Genomic DNA, 17,494 nt, shown 5'->3' on the forward strand with positions numbered 1-17,494 from the left:
TAAAAAAAATTAAATATTTATTTTGAATAACAAGCTTAAGTTCAAGCTGCAATGTTGGCAATGTAGATTTTAAACACAGATCACAAAAGCGTGCACAAAAATGTATTTGAGCAAAGAACAAAATAATACTAAGAATTATACTAAACAGCTGCTGATTTTAAAGAAACAAAAAAGGCTTGTAATCACTATACAAAATATAAAATGTATTAAACACTACCATCCACAGAACAGAGGTTTATTTTAGTTTGATTATATTTAAAAATTATTTGTGTAGTTATTTATATAGTGAATTGTAAATGAATATTATACAGTAACCTCCTTTTGGTCTGCAAAACCTTTGTTGCACTATAGCACATCCAATCACATTGCAAAAAAAAAAAAAAAAAAGAATTATTTTTCCTTACTATCAATAAAGAAAATAATCATTGATAATACAGTAAATATTGTCAGGTCTACAAATAATGATATTAAAAATGACTCCTTCGACTCTGAAGCGCTTTCCATGCAAAGTCAGCACTTGCTTGTTTAAACAGAGTGCACTACCAAGCAATGCCCAGGGTCGTAGATGCTCTTGGTAAGACTAAACCTTACAAAAAAAATTAAAAAAAAAAAAAAAATCAAAGATTGAATGTAATCATGCAACCCTCTTACTACTGGGTATACCCACTGTGTCGCTTATCAACTTATTGCCTTTCTGGAATATCACTCAAGGCATCAAAATTAGACTTATGATAAATATACACATAATGAAAGGACACAAACTGCTATTCGACACTACTACTGGTAATGTCTGTGCTACGTGAAAGCACCTTTAAAAAGAGCCTATGCGGCAAGAGATAAGTGTCTAAAGATTCAAAATGAATCAACAGTATTGGATAACAATATAATTCTCAACTCAGAAGCTGCCTCAAGATTAGGTGCATCTTCAGTTAATGTAACAGGAAAAAAGGCAATGGATTTTATTTTATTAATTGTATCCACTCATAAACTGACCTAAGGCCACCAGATGTGCAGACACAACAAGTTTTCTTTTCTTTTTACAGTTCTTTAAATTGTAGGATGATAAAGGAATAGATCTATTTAAAAACAAACAGCTATTTCATCTATATTAAGAGGTGGCACCAGGCGTCGGGTTCACGTTCTGAGTGGCCACCTGTGGTGCGACTTCAATGATTCGTGGTTTGTCTATAATTCTGGCCGTGCGGTTGCCCTTCTCTACAATGCCAATAATCCATGCTTGGTGACCTTCACCGTATTTTGGAGATTTGATCTCGGCACAGAAACGTGCTGCCTGTTCTCGTGGTAAACAGATGAGGAGGCCTCCTGCAAAAAAAAAAAAAAAAAAAAAAAAAAAAGCGCAGAGCATTAAAACATCTGTTTGCAAAGCATTTCAATCTCGATCTGCCAAATCCCTATTTAGACAAGCACTCAGTGACTTCAGTGGATTCTGTTGAACTCCAAGGACTCCAGGAGAAGACACGGTGGAAGTCTGAGCTCTTGCTTTATGGAATGAAGTTTGTTCCTGAATTCAGTTTTTAGTGGGTATGTAAATGAAGCCAAATACACACAAAAGATGTTGGCAAAGGGAAATCGTACTGATGCCAACAAATGACATACTGAAACAACACCAGCATTGTGAATTTCCAACAGAGGACTGCAAAGTGCCTCTACACTTGACCTTGGATAAAGGTCACATTCAGCTACCTATAACCACATACTGGTAGCAGCTGATTTCTGCAAGTAATCCCATTGCCTGCACTGAAATCATTCATCAAAGTAGGGACTATTAACAGAGAATTTAAGAGGCAGAAAATTAAATACAGGTTTGATCAGTGCTCCCTGTGACAGTCCTGTCCTCTTAGACTTTTCTAACCTTTCTTAGCCTTTCATGTAAGACTTTTTTTCTCAGACACAACTGAAAAATATTTTATTTACTAATGAATGCTTCTCAGAAGCAGCACAATAACTAGTTAGCAAGCACCCTTGAAGTTATTAAACCGAAGAACAATTCCATTCTAAGAATCCCAGAGCACTAAGAAAGGGCTTGGCGAGTGAATTCCTAGAATGAGTTTCATTGTCAGCTCTGGCGCAAATTTCCAGGGGGCTATGACCAAGTCATTAAATGTTCTGATGCTACTCTATATTACTATTCAGCTTTTCTACATCCCTTATGTTTTTTACATGTATGCTGCACCATAAATGCACCACAGAGCAACAAAAACAGATGCCTAATTAAACCTCAAAGCATTGTACACTACAAGCAACTCGTGTGGCGCACGTCTGTATACTGTGCTGCATTCTGACACACAGCAGCCTCTTGTGAGAGATGTTAAAATATAATCTCCGTTTGGAAAATGCTTGGAGAGCACGGAAAAGAGTATATTCATGCAAATGGGAATTTGGGCACATGCTGAGGCTTGCTTACTCTTTAAGAGTTATTTGACCCAAAGTCTTCTCATCCAGGCAAAGGGCGTCAGCGTGCAGCACAAGTCATGCCACCAGCTCCAAGCCAACCCTGGGGAAAAAGGGCCACCTGATGAGCCAGCCACCCTGGACTCGGTGCTACCACCTCCTCTGTGGCCCTTGGACAGCTTCTTTGCACCTTGGGCACCTTTATGGTTACTTTTCCAAGCAAACAGTCCTCTCAAACAGCTACTGAAGACGAGGAATTATTTATAAGGATATGTGGAAGTGTGAAAGTTATTTTTTAGGTTCTATATGAAGCAAATGAGTGTGCCATCTAGAAAAACGCCTACCTCAGACATTTCAGAACATAACATCCAGGTGCTTCCATCAAAAACAAAAAATCCCAGAAGCTTGAAAGACTAAGCTAAGAAGATTAAGCTACTCCAAACAAATCAATTGCAAAGGAATTATGTGCCATTACCATGGAAGGCTCTAAATCAAATTGAAGAGAAACTTATGTCATGCTGCAAGCAAATCAGGAAAGAGGTTTACAAGTGGTAGCGCAGAGAACATGCTAACTAGCCAGAAGGGAGGAGTAGAAGTATGGTGAAAAAGGCAAAGAGCGAGCACAAGAATAACCTTTGCTCAATTATCTCTTTCCCACATGCTCTCTTTCTGCAATTTTGTATCACTTGTACGCATACTCTGTTAACGCTCTTTGGCAAGATCAGAAAAAAATGTACAAAATCCCAGTTTCCAATTAAAAAAAAAAAAAAAAGAAAAAGAAATCACTTCCCACCTGCTGGCTGTGTCCCGCAATTTGATCAATAACCCTTAATAAAGGCTATGGGCTACTCTCCATCAGTAGTAGGATTCCTGTCTGCAGAGATTATAATTATTTCTCTGGTAGACTGACCAGTCCCTTTAAACCCTAAGGTTTTCTACTACGTACTCTAGTCTGTAACTGGCATTCGCAGCTGCTAGGGGTTTTTTTGCATGGACAACTACAAGAAGTCTTCACCTGCACAAGGTCAAGACCACCAGGAGCTTAAGTTGATGCAACGTGCCTGCGGAAAATGAAGCAGCAGTGCCGCTCTGCACTGAAGCAAGCAGCATTTCATGGTGTACCAAGTTTTTGAGGTCTGCATCAGCCACCACTGAAAACAAAAACAAATAGGCTGCAGATGGAAGGAATGAGTGGCCGTGGTGGTTTGAGAGATTGTTGCATGCTCCTTTGGTGGTTGAAAGGACACAGATACTTGTGCTGGTTAGAATGGTACTGGCTTACCGTTGTAAATGTCTAAGGGGTTTTTTGGTAAGAGGTTTTGCACATTGTTGGTTTTAACTGTTCTAGTGCAAGCGGGGAGCTTGACAGAAAACTTCAAAAGCAGACTAGACAAAGCTTTGCAGTGAAGAGCAGGGATACAAACAGTTCATGAATTGAAACCAAGAGTCCTTGCTCCTACTAATGGCTTTCTCCCACAATGACTAACAAAAAGATGAGATCATTAGCCTTGCCTCTAGTCAGGCACTAACACAGCCCTTCTTTTCTACCCATCTGCCTATTTACACAAAATTTTCACAAACACTGAGTTGTTGAGATACCTCTACTACACTAAAAAACTTGGCCAACAGCAGTCCACAGTTTCAAAAGCTATTAGGACTGGCAAAAATACACACATGCATGACTATCCTATACAGAGTCATTTTGTAACTTGTTTCTGTAAGTAGCCAGTCTAATAAACATAATTAATTCTTTTGAAATTAACTGCCTGACTGTAACTTTAACCATTACCAAAGAGTTACCCAAAAGAGACTGCAAAATCATGTGAAAGTGCAATTTTAAGAAAATACACCATAAGGAAGAACGCCTGGAGGATGGAACAGATGACATAATAGATCTTTCCAACACTGACTTTTGTCAACAGGTGCCCAGCAAATGCACACTGGAAAAAAACACAACAGCCTTAAAATCCATTCAAATAGTTTTCCAGTAAATTTCTCATTGCCTGCCCACTCTGCTGAAAACATCTGTTCACAAACGAAGAAGCTACAGACAGAGCATTTCTGGAAGTGTAAGACAACAGAGAAAGAACGTCTCTATATTACAGTATGAACAGCCCCGCAAAAGGCATTCTCACAACTGGATGTAGAGGCGCAGCAAGACAGACGCTTGTCTTCATATAAATCAACCCCAGACACAAAGTGTGCAAACAGCCTGGGTCTGAATGCTAACCAGCCATCCCAGCACACCATGCCCAAGCTAATAGACGCTGGTGCAATGTATCAGGCTATCCAGTGTAAGCCTAGAGCCTATGGGACTGCGGTTATACAGCTTTCAGACCAGAGCTGTTGTGTCCACATGGCTATGGATCTTTCTAATATCTGGCAGATACTGCCCTGGAACAAATCCCTATAGCCACCTCTAATGTGATGAAATCAAATATACATGTTTTGAGGCACCCGAAGTTCACAAATAACCAGATACGTCTTGCTGGTTTTTCGATCATCTGTGTGGAAATGTAAGCTGTTCTGTGTTTCAAAGACACCTCTTGCTCTCAGTCCCAAAAGAGATTCTGAAGTCGACCATTTTCCACTTCTGAGTTCTCTCACAGCAGTGCGTACATCTGCACCGTTTTACATTCCTTCAGTGAAAAGACAGAACTGGATATCCTCAGGGTGCAACATGTGTAGCTTGGAGGACTCAAGTGCTCAGTTTGCAGCTTAAACCATTCCCATGCCAACTGCTATACAAACCTCTGCCACAGACACTCACTTGGAAGAGCATCTTGCAGTTCCAGCTCTGTGTCCATGTATTTTTTAGACTTTTTGCAACTGATAACAAATGCTCCTAGCACTCTGGGTATGTGGACTCCTGGGTAGTAAGAATCTGTCTGGTACTACCAACCCCATTGACACAGCTTGCCAAACTGCCACCAGACATTTCTGGTCTCTGCTGACTGACGCTGGATTTGAACTCTTGAAAGGGTTCATGTCCCATATCCTATTACAGATTATCTGAGCCATACGGTCTCTGTAGGACAGAGGTCTGTTTAAACGCAGATGGCTGAGGAACAATTCAGCAGATCATGGTAAGTTGTGTATTCACAAGGGGAAAAAGTTTATGGCTCTCACTGATGCTTCTTTCCAGATCTTCGGGCTATTTTGCTTCAAGAGGCCCCCTCTGCTGTGAACTACAGAGAACTTGGATAATACTTTTGGAGAGCAGGAAGAGGGTGGAGAAATAAGAGGAAAGACAGATTTGTTGCTACATCTTCTCCATTTACCAAACAGAAAGAATGGTCAGATTAAAGACGAAAACCAAAATGGAATAGGGCAGAAGATTCAAGGGGAAAATAAAGTATAGATACTTCCAGCAGAAGACAGTGATCACGCTAGTCAGCAAAGTGGCCTACAATGAATAGTAAGGCAACTCTCACACATCAGAAGTTCTTGTCACCTGACGACTGTTTAACTGTTTATCTGACATGAACGTGGTGTTCATAGCCCAGTTTTCAGTACCCACCTGTTGCATTCATTGTCACTGCAAGTAGCAGCTTTATTAAATAGAGAACTCAAGTAATGAATGGGTTGGAAACCAAATTCTTTTTTTGGTTTGATTTTGGGGTGGGTTTTTTTGCTTTTTGTTTGTTTGTTTTTCTGCTAGTCACAGTACCTTAAAGTCAGATTTCATATATGTAAGGGAGAAAAATCTATATTCTTGGATGTCTGTATGCTGTGGACAGAGGCGGCCTCATTTGCTGAGACTGGCCCATTCAGCACTAAACTTCACACATATTCATAATGAGAAACAAAAAACCACTCATTTGACTGGCAAACCTATTGCAGATGGCTTTACCTTTGAGAAAACTGTGTCAGCTGTGCTGGGATTTTCAGATATTCACTGTTCTGGAGTTAACAGCTAAGAGAAAAATAGGTTTCAAAAGAATTCAGAATCATCACTAACTTCTAACTGCAAAATGTTCTAGAAACAGCGATAATGGCATTTCAGAAGGAAGTAGAAGGCATTCACAATAGGATGGTGGTTTGGAAGTTAGACTGAAAAAGTTAATTGTGAACAGTTGTGTGGCTAAGGCTCATTAGTGTGGCGACATGCCAAACCAACTGAATGCAAAGCACATGATTTGTACATTTGAAATGTTATTAAATTCTAATGTGGAGGTGTAGGAAAGGAAGAGGGCGGTACAACTGTCACCTACCTGAAGTTTCTGGACAAGTCCCGTGCATGAGGCCAAACATATTGCCACAAGCCTTACTGACAGCAGCCATCTTAGCGAGAACAGGAAGGTTATGAATAACAAAGGACACCTCGTTTCGCTGCTGCTTGGCAAGGTTTTGTGCGTGCCCCAGGATTCCAAATCCCGTGATGTCTGTAGCCGCATGTGCATTGAAAGTGTGCATGAGTCCAGCAGCTACAAGAGAGGGAGGGGGGAAGAACCACAAACAAATCAGAAAAAAAAATTCAAGAAAAGCAATACTTCAATAATATTGTGTGCAGTTGAATGAAGTTGCATACCTTTAATTTGAATCAGGTTGGGTTACTGTTTAAATTAATAGTAATAAAAAAACCATGCTTGAAGGGAACTGGAATTCACCAATACTGCATGTAACCCTCAAAAAATTCAACTTGTATTTAAGGTATTAAATCATGCTGAAAATCCAGCACCAAAGTTATATTTATGAGCAAGCTCTATTAGACATGTGCTACTAATTTTTATTAGCAGTCTAAGAAACAAGGGTTTGCTCCAGCTTCAAACTTCCCAAAGTTGAGGGCCAGAGAGATTCTGAGCTCAGCTTTGTTTCATTATGGGCAAGGACCAGACTCATCCTGGGTCAATTTTCTCACATCTCTTTCCTTGCCCCTCTGTAAAACAATCACATCAGAACTTAAGTTCCCGACACTTAGTTTAAGAGCTTAAGAACAAAGCCTGCAGGTTGTAGGGGAAGGGCCCCAGCCTCTCCACCTACACATTCATGAAATTCTTGGGCATTTGTAACTACAGAGCCCTGGGTGGGAGAAGGGCACCTCTGCATGCAGGACAATAGCTCCAGTTAAGAATATTTAAGTGTTGTCAGAGGTGCCTGACAAGAGTGAGTGGAAAAAAACAAAACCACGAATGCTTTGCCCTTCTTTGGTGCTTCCCAATACATGAGCAGGACCGAGTTCTTTTCTGTAAGACAATCCTGGACATTTATTTTTCCTGGAAGACTTTGTGAAAGAATGAAAAACCAGTGGGATGACATAACGAATACCAAACAAAAACTGAATAAATGGGTGAAGAGATATTTAACTATCCCTGTTCCTTTGACTGAGAAGTAAGTAAGGAAACGTCTAATTAAATTCTCTGCTCCTCCAAAGATACTTTGTTCAAAGAGGGAAATCCTGGATTAAAATTTGTAGGATAAAAGGAGAACCTTCCCCCTACTAAAAATAAGAAAACTCCACAGAAACGGATGAGGGTAGGGGTAAAAAAGAAAAGAAAACACATGCTACATATTCCACACTCTGGGAAGCACATAACATGACAAAAATTAAAAAAAAATTGAAGTGTACAAAAATGAAGAGCTTTTCCTTTTTTAGCCTATTTCGATTTTTTTTTTTAACGTTATTACAGTCAAGGCCTCACGAGTTCTCTAGGCACAGAAGATAAGAAGGAACAAATCCAATATATTTCCCTTTAAAACATCCTCTAACTCGCTCGGATGTTACTCGCAGCACTCACATGAGTCATAATCATCTCCAGCAACATTTGTGTTTTTGCTGTATAATTAAAAGAGGGTGTTTGATTTTAATTTCCTTGCTTCACAAACACTGAACAGCAGAAACATGGGGCAGAAGGAAGGGATAAAGTGGCTGTGTCACATTTCCCCATGGCAGCAAAATGGAATTAAGTATGGAATTGGAAAAACCCACAACCTCCCCTCCATCCCCCCAAGACACGCATCTCTTCTTACCTGTTCTGTTCAGTCGTGCCATATTCATCATTGCTTCCTGGTATGCTAGTTCTACATCTTCTTGCGTTACCACTAGTTTGATTTTATTCCACTTTTCTGGCTAATGGACGAAATAAAGATGATTATTTTAGATTTTCAGCTGTATATTTTAAAGCACACCCTTAGCACTTAAAAAAAAAAAAATCCTTCTGCCAAAATGTATTTGTCCTTTATTTTTTTTTTTTAAACTCAAAGAGGGACAAAAGGTTCAACAGTAAGTGTGTGCCTTACTCTGCTGTACCTAAGTGAAGTAGCGAAGTTCATTTAAAGATCTATTAGGCACTAAGCACCTCAAATCTTGCTTTCAGCAGCAGAGTGGAGTGGAATAACCTACCCTAGGGCAAAGGCAACTCTGGATTGAACTCCACAGCCAAATGAAAAGAACTTTGTTGCTAGATGTTGAGATTTGTAATCTCTGGCTTCTTCATTTTTTAACAGAAAATTCTTGATTTCACATCTTGACACTTTGATTGAGAAAGGCCACTGATACCCACAAGTCCAGGTCTGAGGAACGTATGCTAAGGCAGGATGTAATCACTCTGTTGAGTTAGAATTAAGGCAGTTTCATAAGCATCCATTGCAGTTTAATATCAGCATCTCCTTCCACTCATTCTCCAGTGTCTTGTATGAACTCATGTCTCCATCCCATGCTAAGCAATGCTTTTCATCCCAAAGGGGTCTCAGAACAATTTAGGAAATGGTACCTTTATAAAGGGCTATTGTTTCATTCAAAGCTGAAGTAATTCCAGATCCAGAATGAAACAAAGCAACCATTTAGCTGTTAAGAGCAACACTACAAACTGGTTTAATTTTCTTCTTTTTTTGCAATGGAAATAAAAGTTACAGATAACTGAAAGTAAACAAAAATGGGATTTTTTTTATGCCACAATGCCTACACTGCCATTCCACAGAATAAATGCATAGAATAAACTTACTAAACCAATGGTGCAAAAACGACTAAGAATTAGTATATGGCGCTGCAGTGGAGAAGGATCTTGTCAAAGGGGCTCTTATCCTTAACATGAGTGCTGACTTTGAGGGGTGTAAGAGACAAATCAGAAATGGCAAGAAGGGGAAAGAGACTGGTCAGCCAAAACAAATCATTTGTTAAAGACCAAGGAAGTACAGCAGTAAGATCAGAGCTTCTGAAATTAGGTTGAACTGGGTCTGATCAATTAAGTAAGAGAAAGAGCAAGTAAAAGAAAAAAATAAATGAGGCTATTAGAGAGGGGACAGAATAGTGATTATTCTTACTGTGGGTATGACTGAAAAACTTGAGCAGTCATTCTGCCTTAGTTTTCAAAAACACAGTTCTGAGGCTGATCATAGGATAGAAACCAGTCAGATGATGGGAATAGAAATCACAAATGAGGTGGAAGCAGAACTCAAGGCTGAGGCTAGAAGAGCCACAAACACAGGTAGGATACAAATTAGATGCAAATTCATCTCCACGACAGCAATCAGATACTGGGGTTCGTAGAGAGGAAACAAAGGCAGAAAAACTCACAAAAATCCCCAAACAACTTTTAACAGCAAGCTTAAATTTCCAAATGGGCAAGGTCTGCAGACAACAGCAAGGGCTAGAAAACCCCTTCTGAAGGGGCACATCACAGCAACCTCTTTTGTGCTTTTCAGCTGAAAGAGGAAAAGGCAAAGGGATGCCAGTTCCCAGCTGTGGACCAGCCTCATCAGTCCACATCAGCAGTCTGGCAGCCAAAACCACAGCAAACAAACAGCTTCATCACCCCTAGCACATCCCTGACCTGGTTCCCTGGGGCCCCGAGGGGCCCAGCTCCCTGCAGGCTCTTTGCATTCTCTTCCTTTGCACCCCATGGCAGCTGCTGCCAGCAACACAGCTGGGGCTTGGCTGCAACAATGCTGGCAGCAACCAAACAAGGAGGACAAATTTTGCCTCCATTTGGATCGTCCTTTCACTCGTCACCAGGAACTCATTCGCTACCACTCTGTTTAAACACCTCAGCTTTTAGCTTGACCTTTTTTAATCTGTTTTGCAGCCACATATCTCTACACTCCAGTTTTTCTTTCTTGACTATACATAAAATTGCTGTACTATATACCTTCTCCCACATACTTTTCAATACAAAGTCAAATCTCCTACCAAAATCTGATTTATGGGTGGATTTGTGATGGGTAATTTTAGTTTCACTTTCCCTACTTTCACAAAACAAAGCTGAAGAAAAGGCAGCACTGCTACTCAGAAATTTTCCTACCACAATCAAAGATATATTCTGTTTACACATAATAGGAGGATTGATTTCCTTGCTGTCGTCATTTATCAGACCAGAAAGTGTTTCTGGCTGACAGTCAAGGAAATTAGAAGTACCTGAAATATGTGGAAATTCAGAACATCCTTAACTTGCAAGTCTGTTTGTCAGTACAATAACAGATATGTTAAGAAGTAAGATTATGGCCACAAAACATACTATAAAACTAGTGTCTTGTGAAAATGAAGTGAAACAACATCAAGATCATCTGAGACTCTGATCCTTACATCTGATTGCGGGATTCTGCAGAGGTCAAAACTGCTAGGTCAAACCCTATGAAGGAGAAAAATGTTTTTTGGTTGGGTTTTTTTTTTTTATCTTGTTGCTCATGCTTCAGACACCAATGAAGGTTTAAGCTGGTTCTCTCCCACTTTTGCTAACACAGGCTTTGGAATTAGAATTCATCTGACAATGTGTGGCCAACAGCCAAGACAAAGCAGATTCCAGCTTACTCCTCTGCCAGTCTATTGGCTCAGTAGTCCCAAAAGTGGAAGAGATACATCTTTTTAAAAGTGTAAACTGAGCAGTTAGAATTCTGAAGACACGTACAGGGAGCCAGACAACATAAGCAGATGCCAATTTTGCAGTCACTTTTCAGTTCAGTAGTTACATTTTTGCCTGAAGTAACAGATGGAAGTATGTCTACATACATAATGCCGCTAGAAATATTCTTACTGAATGCACAGGGTAATACATGTGAAACGTAGATATATTTCCATGTACACAAGCAGAAAGCCCATGAACACAGACAGCAATCTTGGCCTAATTGCCATCAATAAGCTTTTGCCAATTACTTTGGCAGGTGGAGTAAGGCATAATTTTACCCAGGGTGCTAGTCTGTTGTTCTGTTAGTAAACAATTTTGTTTACTACAGCAATGCCCAAGAACTAACTAAGAATTAGATGCAATTAAGATGGGCTCACTAAGCACAAAAATAGTAAACTGTCTTGATTCCAAAAGAGTTTTGCACATAAGCAGGTACGGCTGACACACCAAGGAGGAAGGAGGAGAAACAAGTGGTAGATCATTCCCAGATGAGCCTTCAGTGTACTTATTACACTGCTGAACTTTGTCATTTTGAGGGTTTGAGGGAATGAGGAAGGTCACCTTTAACTTGCATGCCTCTTCCCTGTTTCTTTTTTTGCGGTGTACTCACAATATCTAGCCACTGGTGAACAGCTACAGCCACTTGTGTTCCCAAGGGTTTAGTTAATACAAGCACATCTCCTGGCACTGCATTGTCTGGCCTGAAAACAAAGAATTCGTATTAATTACACAGTGAGATTCACACACGTTATTAGGAATAAATGCTGATAATTATGTTTTCACAGATCCACATATCTTGTTGCACAGTTAAAAAACTGACTAATTGCAGAATTACCCTTTGGGATTCATTGCCATAGGATATTATTGAGCAAAAAGCTGCAAACTTACTTAAAAGCGCTAATCCTTCTTTCTCGGAATAGAACAATGCTTGCAGTCAGACACACATAAAATTAAATCTTTTCTTGCAATTTACTGGAGACATAAGATAGGATAGTGAAAAAATTGTCCTTTGTTACTCAAGGCGTAAGATAACCATCACTAGGATCACACACAAATTCCTTTGTACAGTGTAACATGTCAGTGGGACATTCAAAATCAGCTACTGTTAAATGGACAGAATGCTGTAAACACAGCAATTCTGTAGTTCTCTACAGCCATTAATAGGATAATTGGGAGATGGTTTAGTATGTATTTGTGTCCCAAAACAGTCTTCAATACCTTTAAAGGTTAAAGCTTAACTCTCCTGTCAAAAGGAGAATAGGATCAAAAGATAATGGGGGCAGGAGGGGTGGTGGGGAGAAGTAAAAGGACATCCTGTTTAAAAAAGCGAATATGTACAAAAGAGATGTGGCATCTGTTGAGCGCTAAGGACAAATGCAAGCAGGAGAAGGTACTGCTTTATTCAGCAGGAGACAGATCACAAGATCACAACATGGTATTTAAAGGATTTTTACCGTATCCCTTCAGACCAGTGCCTTTGACTGTTTAGCGATTTAACTTACATTATAAATTCATTAGGCTGACAGACTGTCGTGGCCACTCCTCCTAAAACAATCCAGGGATTTAACACTGTTTGGCCACCAGTAACAGATGTTCCCGCCTCTTCTGCTGCATCTTTGAAACCCTGGATAATTAGAGGCATCACTTTGTCTCTTTCCTAGAGATCAAAACAGAAGTCAGAGTTCCATACACAGCAGTGCTCGTCATTTCAAGACTGGTCCAGGGCTTTTAATCACTCAAGCCAAATGCCCTTGTGGTGAACAGTTCATGACAGAAAAGCCAGACTTAGGAAGAGGTTAGCCTCCTGAAAATTGCGTGTTATCTCATAGAGCTATGGTTTTACAGCTCTTTGTAAAAGAGGTGAAGAGACATTCTTATGTTGAAAAAACATTCCTCGAAAGGTCATATAAAAGTAAAGAAATCAGAGTTCTGGAAACTCAGAACAACTATCCTGCTGTTGTAATCAGGTACAGACAGCTACAGCAGTGCAGTGCAATAATGCAAAGTTAAGTCAAGCTGCATTTGGCTGCCACTAACCTGTAAAGTTTCAACTTATTTCCTTCTAAGGATAAACATCCCTTTTTGCTAGAGCAAAACAAACATGCCGGTCTCTTCGAGAGGAGGAAAAAAAAGAGAGGGAGGAAAAAAAAAAAAAAAAGAGAGACGAAAAGGAGAGAGAGACGAAAAGGAGAGAGAGACGAAAAGGAGAGAGAGACGAAAAGGAGAGAGAGACGAAAAGGAGAGAGAGACGAAAAGGAGAGAGAGACGAAAAGGAGAGAGAGACGAAAAGGAGAGAGAGACGAAAAGGAGAGAGAGACGAAAAGGAGAGAGAGACGAAAAGGAGAGAAAAAAAGAAAAGCAATCTATTTCAGTTTCTTCTGCTTCAGAGGGATGTTACAAAGCTGGCATAAACAAACCAGAAGTATCTATCCAGACTGATACAGGAATTGATAATCAAATGCTGTCTTGGAGTAATATTGTCCTGAATTGACAGAAGCAGGGACCCCATTTTGGTGGGGATGAAGGTATTAGCAGCAGCAGATTACAATGCCATAAAAACCTGAACTTTTAGCAAGTGACTCAGAATGTTTATGAGGCAAAGGCAGGACCCATACTATGAACTGAGACATTCAATAAAACCATCTCTTCTTTAAAAGGGTTCAAACTTTGAGGAGAAAATACTCTAAGAGTAAATACATTCTAAGCATGTTTAGCTGTTTGGGTCTTCCTTCAAAAGTAAGTACCAAAAATCTTACCCTATCTGTCATTTTATTGCTGATTCCAAGGAGCATCAACATGTTGTCGCATTCTGTGACCCCCATGGCATAAAGGTCACTTAGGACATTGGCACACGCTATCCGTCCCTGAAAGAGAAGGAAAGACAGAAAAAAAAATCTGCAGGAGTGTTTGTGAATGTTCAGACAAACACCTGTAATGAACAAAGCTTGCAGCATGAGTCCGCACTCTGAGACAGCTGCCTATTTCACAGGCTCCTGCATTAAGAAACCCAGATAAAGATGTGGTATGATCCATTTCATGCAACATGCAGATATCTGTTCCCTTTACAGCTAAGGAGAGAATTCATCCAGGCTGTCTTGGTCAACACACTCACTGACTACACAGGACTCCCACACTGGGTTTAGACTGGATGCTTAGTTTCAGAGGCTGAAGTTAAGCTTGACAAAGTCTAGCTTTGATAACAAGCTCAGTTTACTTAATCTGATACATTCCCATTACCTTTATTCCAGCACAAAACTGCACACACTGATGAAGACAACCATGGTATGTAATTCACAACTGCTAGGAAGCCAATCCGAAAACCCTCTATTGCTGTACCTCTTTTGCATCAGGATACGTAGGAGACAGGGACCTCGTTGAAAAAGTCGTTTGTTCTTCTGCACTACCCTGGAGGCCACATCTACATTCCTAAATTTTTTTGAGAGTACTCTTCTTCCTGGAGGACAGAGTTGTGCTGCCAGCACACAGCACATTGGGGTGCTTTTTCTGTTGGGATGTCAATAAAAAGCTGTCTGCAGGAGATAGCACATGCTGGGGTTAAGGAGCTCAGGGGTCCCAGAAGCTGGCCTTGTCACCACCTAGGAACATGCACAGCTACTATGGGGAGACGGCTGTCCCCCACCACTTGTACAGTGAGGGAGATGTGCCTACTCTGTCACTTGAACAAGTGACAAGATAAGGCTGACTTTTGGTACAGCACATACATTTTTATTGACTTTTGGGTGTGTGAACATCTCCACTAGCAAAAATTTGTCCAAGACACCTGGTTGCTTGCTAAAGATTCCCCTAAGAAGTCGTGAAGCTGACAGGACTGAGAAGGGATCCCTTGCATCACATGAGCTTAGCTACTACTAATTCTACTAAATTAATGGATCCGAGTCAGGGTTAGTTGGGGTGCGGACCCAGCGCAGATGAGACATCAAGTCTCCTGATGAAGATGCAGAACTTTCTGATATAGGATATGCCCTAAGAGATGGCAAGATAATTTTAAAACACAGGACAAATTATGTTGTGTTACTCTGGAAGACTCCATGCATTTTATTAAAATTGTTTTAGGTTTACAGCTGCAGAACTGTAACCAACATCTGGTTTAATGATTTTAAATCTGTGTTTTTTAAAAAGTTCAGAGACAACACCACTGTGATAAAAACAACATGCTTATTTGACACAATTTGGACTACAGAAATATGCCTTTGCTGGAAGACAGGTTTATTGGGGGGGGGGGGGGGTAGTGGGTATGGCTTTTAAACACATTCCCAAAACCTTACTGTCTAATCACACATCCAGGATTTTGGTAAAAATTAATGTTTTCAGGCAGTTCCCTCACTCGCAGATGACAGGAAATAACACCTCCAAATCACAATTAAATATAATCCAGTTTTTCATAAATTCAAGAGCTTCCAGTGGCATCAGGGGAATCCCTTATATTTGGAACTGGAATATGTTTTAATCATTTAAATCTTAAACTATTACGAGAGGAGTGAGCTGAGTACTGCATGGTTTGATGGATACTGGCTGTTAAATTTCTAGATGTTTAAGAACACTAATGCCTGCCATTTTCCTTTTCCGGAAGGGAACTATCAAACCATTCTCCGCTATCTTCAGTATTTACCAAGTAAACTGCTGGTTTATGCCCTCTTAGGAATGACAGATAAGTTTTTAAAACCACACTGACAACAGCTCTCTGTTCTAGTAGTCAGAGGTCAGTCTAACACCACTTCTGCCAACTGGCAAAACCACTACAGAAACAAATTCAAGGAATACAAGTCTCAAGTCTGAAGTAGTAGAGGGAACAATACATGGCTTGCGAACACCGATAAACATGATGGGATTCACAAACAGGGGTGAGCCTGGGTGGGTCCTGCATGCTACCTGACCGCTTGCTTAGTCCCCCTGAAACACAAGTATTTATTTGCAATATTAAGAACTATTTATCTGGGCAAAGGATGAAGTATCAGACCCCTGCCCCTATCTTGAGTGAAGGTTCTTCTTAAAATAGCACAACAAAAGGCCCCTGGAATCGAGAGGGAAGGAAGTCCACTCTCAAACCAGCCAGTTTCCTGCTCCTGTACTCAAAAAGGTGTCTCCACAGTGCCACAACAGGGGCCAGTACCAGTTCTATTATCAGTGGCTGGATACTTACTATGAAACCTATTTTCAATTGCTTGTAACTTTTCCAATATCAAACCATTTAAGCTGAAAAGTCCTATGCTGGATACAGATTTTACAGGTGTACATCCTAGGGATACTTCGGACAACATGGATCAAGTATTTTCAAGAACAAAGCCAGAGGTGAAAGGGGAAAAGAAGGAAGAGGGTTTTTGCATATAACTGCAGAATTTTGTTTTAAAATAGGCAGCGACAGAGCAAGAGAAAGCTGTTTTCTGAAGCAGAAATCTGAAGTTCAGCTGAGTCCACATGCAGTTTTGCCTCCCTCAGCCGTTTTCTAATCCTTTCTGTGACAGAACCCAGCTTGGAGTCCACGTGTACATTTGGCTTTCCCTCCTTGCTTCCTCTCCCCACAACTAGAAGAGAGATCAGATAAGGAGCTGCAGGTAGACACTGTGCACAGAGAAACAAAGAGACTCTAAATTAGGGAACACCCACCCAAAATCAGGCTCGAATTGACTTGGCAAGGAGACAGCACAGAAGAGCAAGAAGCAGAGTGTGTACCACATCTAAGTGGTAACAAGAACAGAGATTGGTAACAACAGGCATCAGGGGCCAGGGGGAGTCTAGACCAAAAATAGGGGGAAAAAAACAACTGGAGAAACAGGGCAGCAGCCGCCTGTCTCAACTGGAGCAGTCCAGAGCACACTCTGTAGTCTGGACGCAAACTCAAAATTCCTGAGTCCCACCATTCCTCTGCTCTTAACACCCATCCATAAATCCCATGGCAAACTGTATTTGATCGTCCTCCAACTCATGTTGGTCCACACAAGAAAATGGCAATCTACATTGCTCCCACATACTCTAGTACCCAAGAGGGAGAGGTCCGAGTAGAAGATACAGCAGCTCCAACCCTACTGGATCATCACTACAGGTATCAGCAAGAAGGATTGTGACAGAATCCCTGTTCTCAGCTTTTTAAGAAGAAATACACACCTGCAGATTGGGAAGTGGCAAGCCACCACATTAAAATGAACGTTGACAAGAATGAAAAGTGAAGGACTTAGAAAGCAACAAAGTTACAGCTGCTGGTGCATCACAGTATAGACTGTAAC

At 40.6% G+C, this 17,494-nt stretch overlaps 1 protein-coding gene across 6 annotated transcripts in view; it reads right to left on the bottom strand.

Moving 5' to 3' along the window:
- Nucleotides 1-17,494, bottom strand: part of SEPHS1 (selenophosphate synthetase 1) — a 25,513-nt gene continuing 8,019 nt past the window's right edge. For 5 of the 6 annotated variants that reach the window (XM_054829872.1, XM_054829892.1, XM_054829864.1 and 2 more), the window contains exons 4-9: nucleotides 14,009-14,116; nucleotides 12,755-12,909; nucleotides 11,863-11,953; nucleotides 8,383-8,482; nucleotides 6,627-6,839; nucleotides 1-1,323 (exon numbers count right to left, since the gene is read on the bottom strand). In XM_054829872.1, the coding sequence (XP_054685847.1) occupies nucleotides 1,109-1,323; nucleotides 6,627-6,839; nucleotides 8,383-8,482; nucleotides 11,863-11,953; nucleotides 12,755-12,909; nucleotides 14,009-14,116 (882 nt within the window). In that variant the 3' untranslated portion in view covers nucleotides 1-1,108. The remainder of the gene's footprint in view (nucleotides 1,324-6,626; nucleotides 6,840-8,382; nucleotides 8,483-11,862; nucleotides 11,954-12,754; nucleotides 12,910-14,008; nucleotides 14,117-17,494) is intronic. The other variant, XM_054829910.1, reaches the window with a different exon arrangement.

Source organism: Grus americana, chromosome 1 (genome assembly GCF_028858705.1).
Source record: "Grus americana isolate bGruAme1 chromosome 1, bGruAme1.mat, whole genome shotgun sequence".
In the NCBI taxonomy this organism is placed as follows: Eukaryota; Metazoa; Chordata; class Aves; order Gruiformes; family Gruidae; genus Grus; species Grus americana.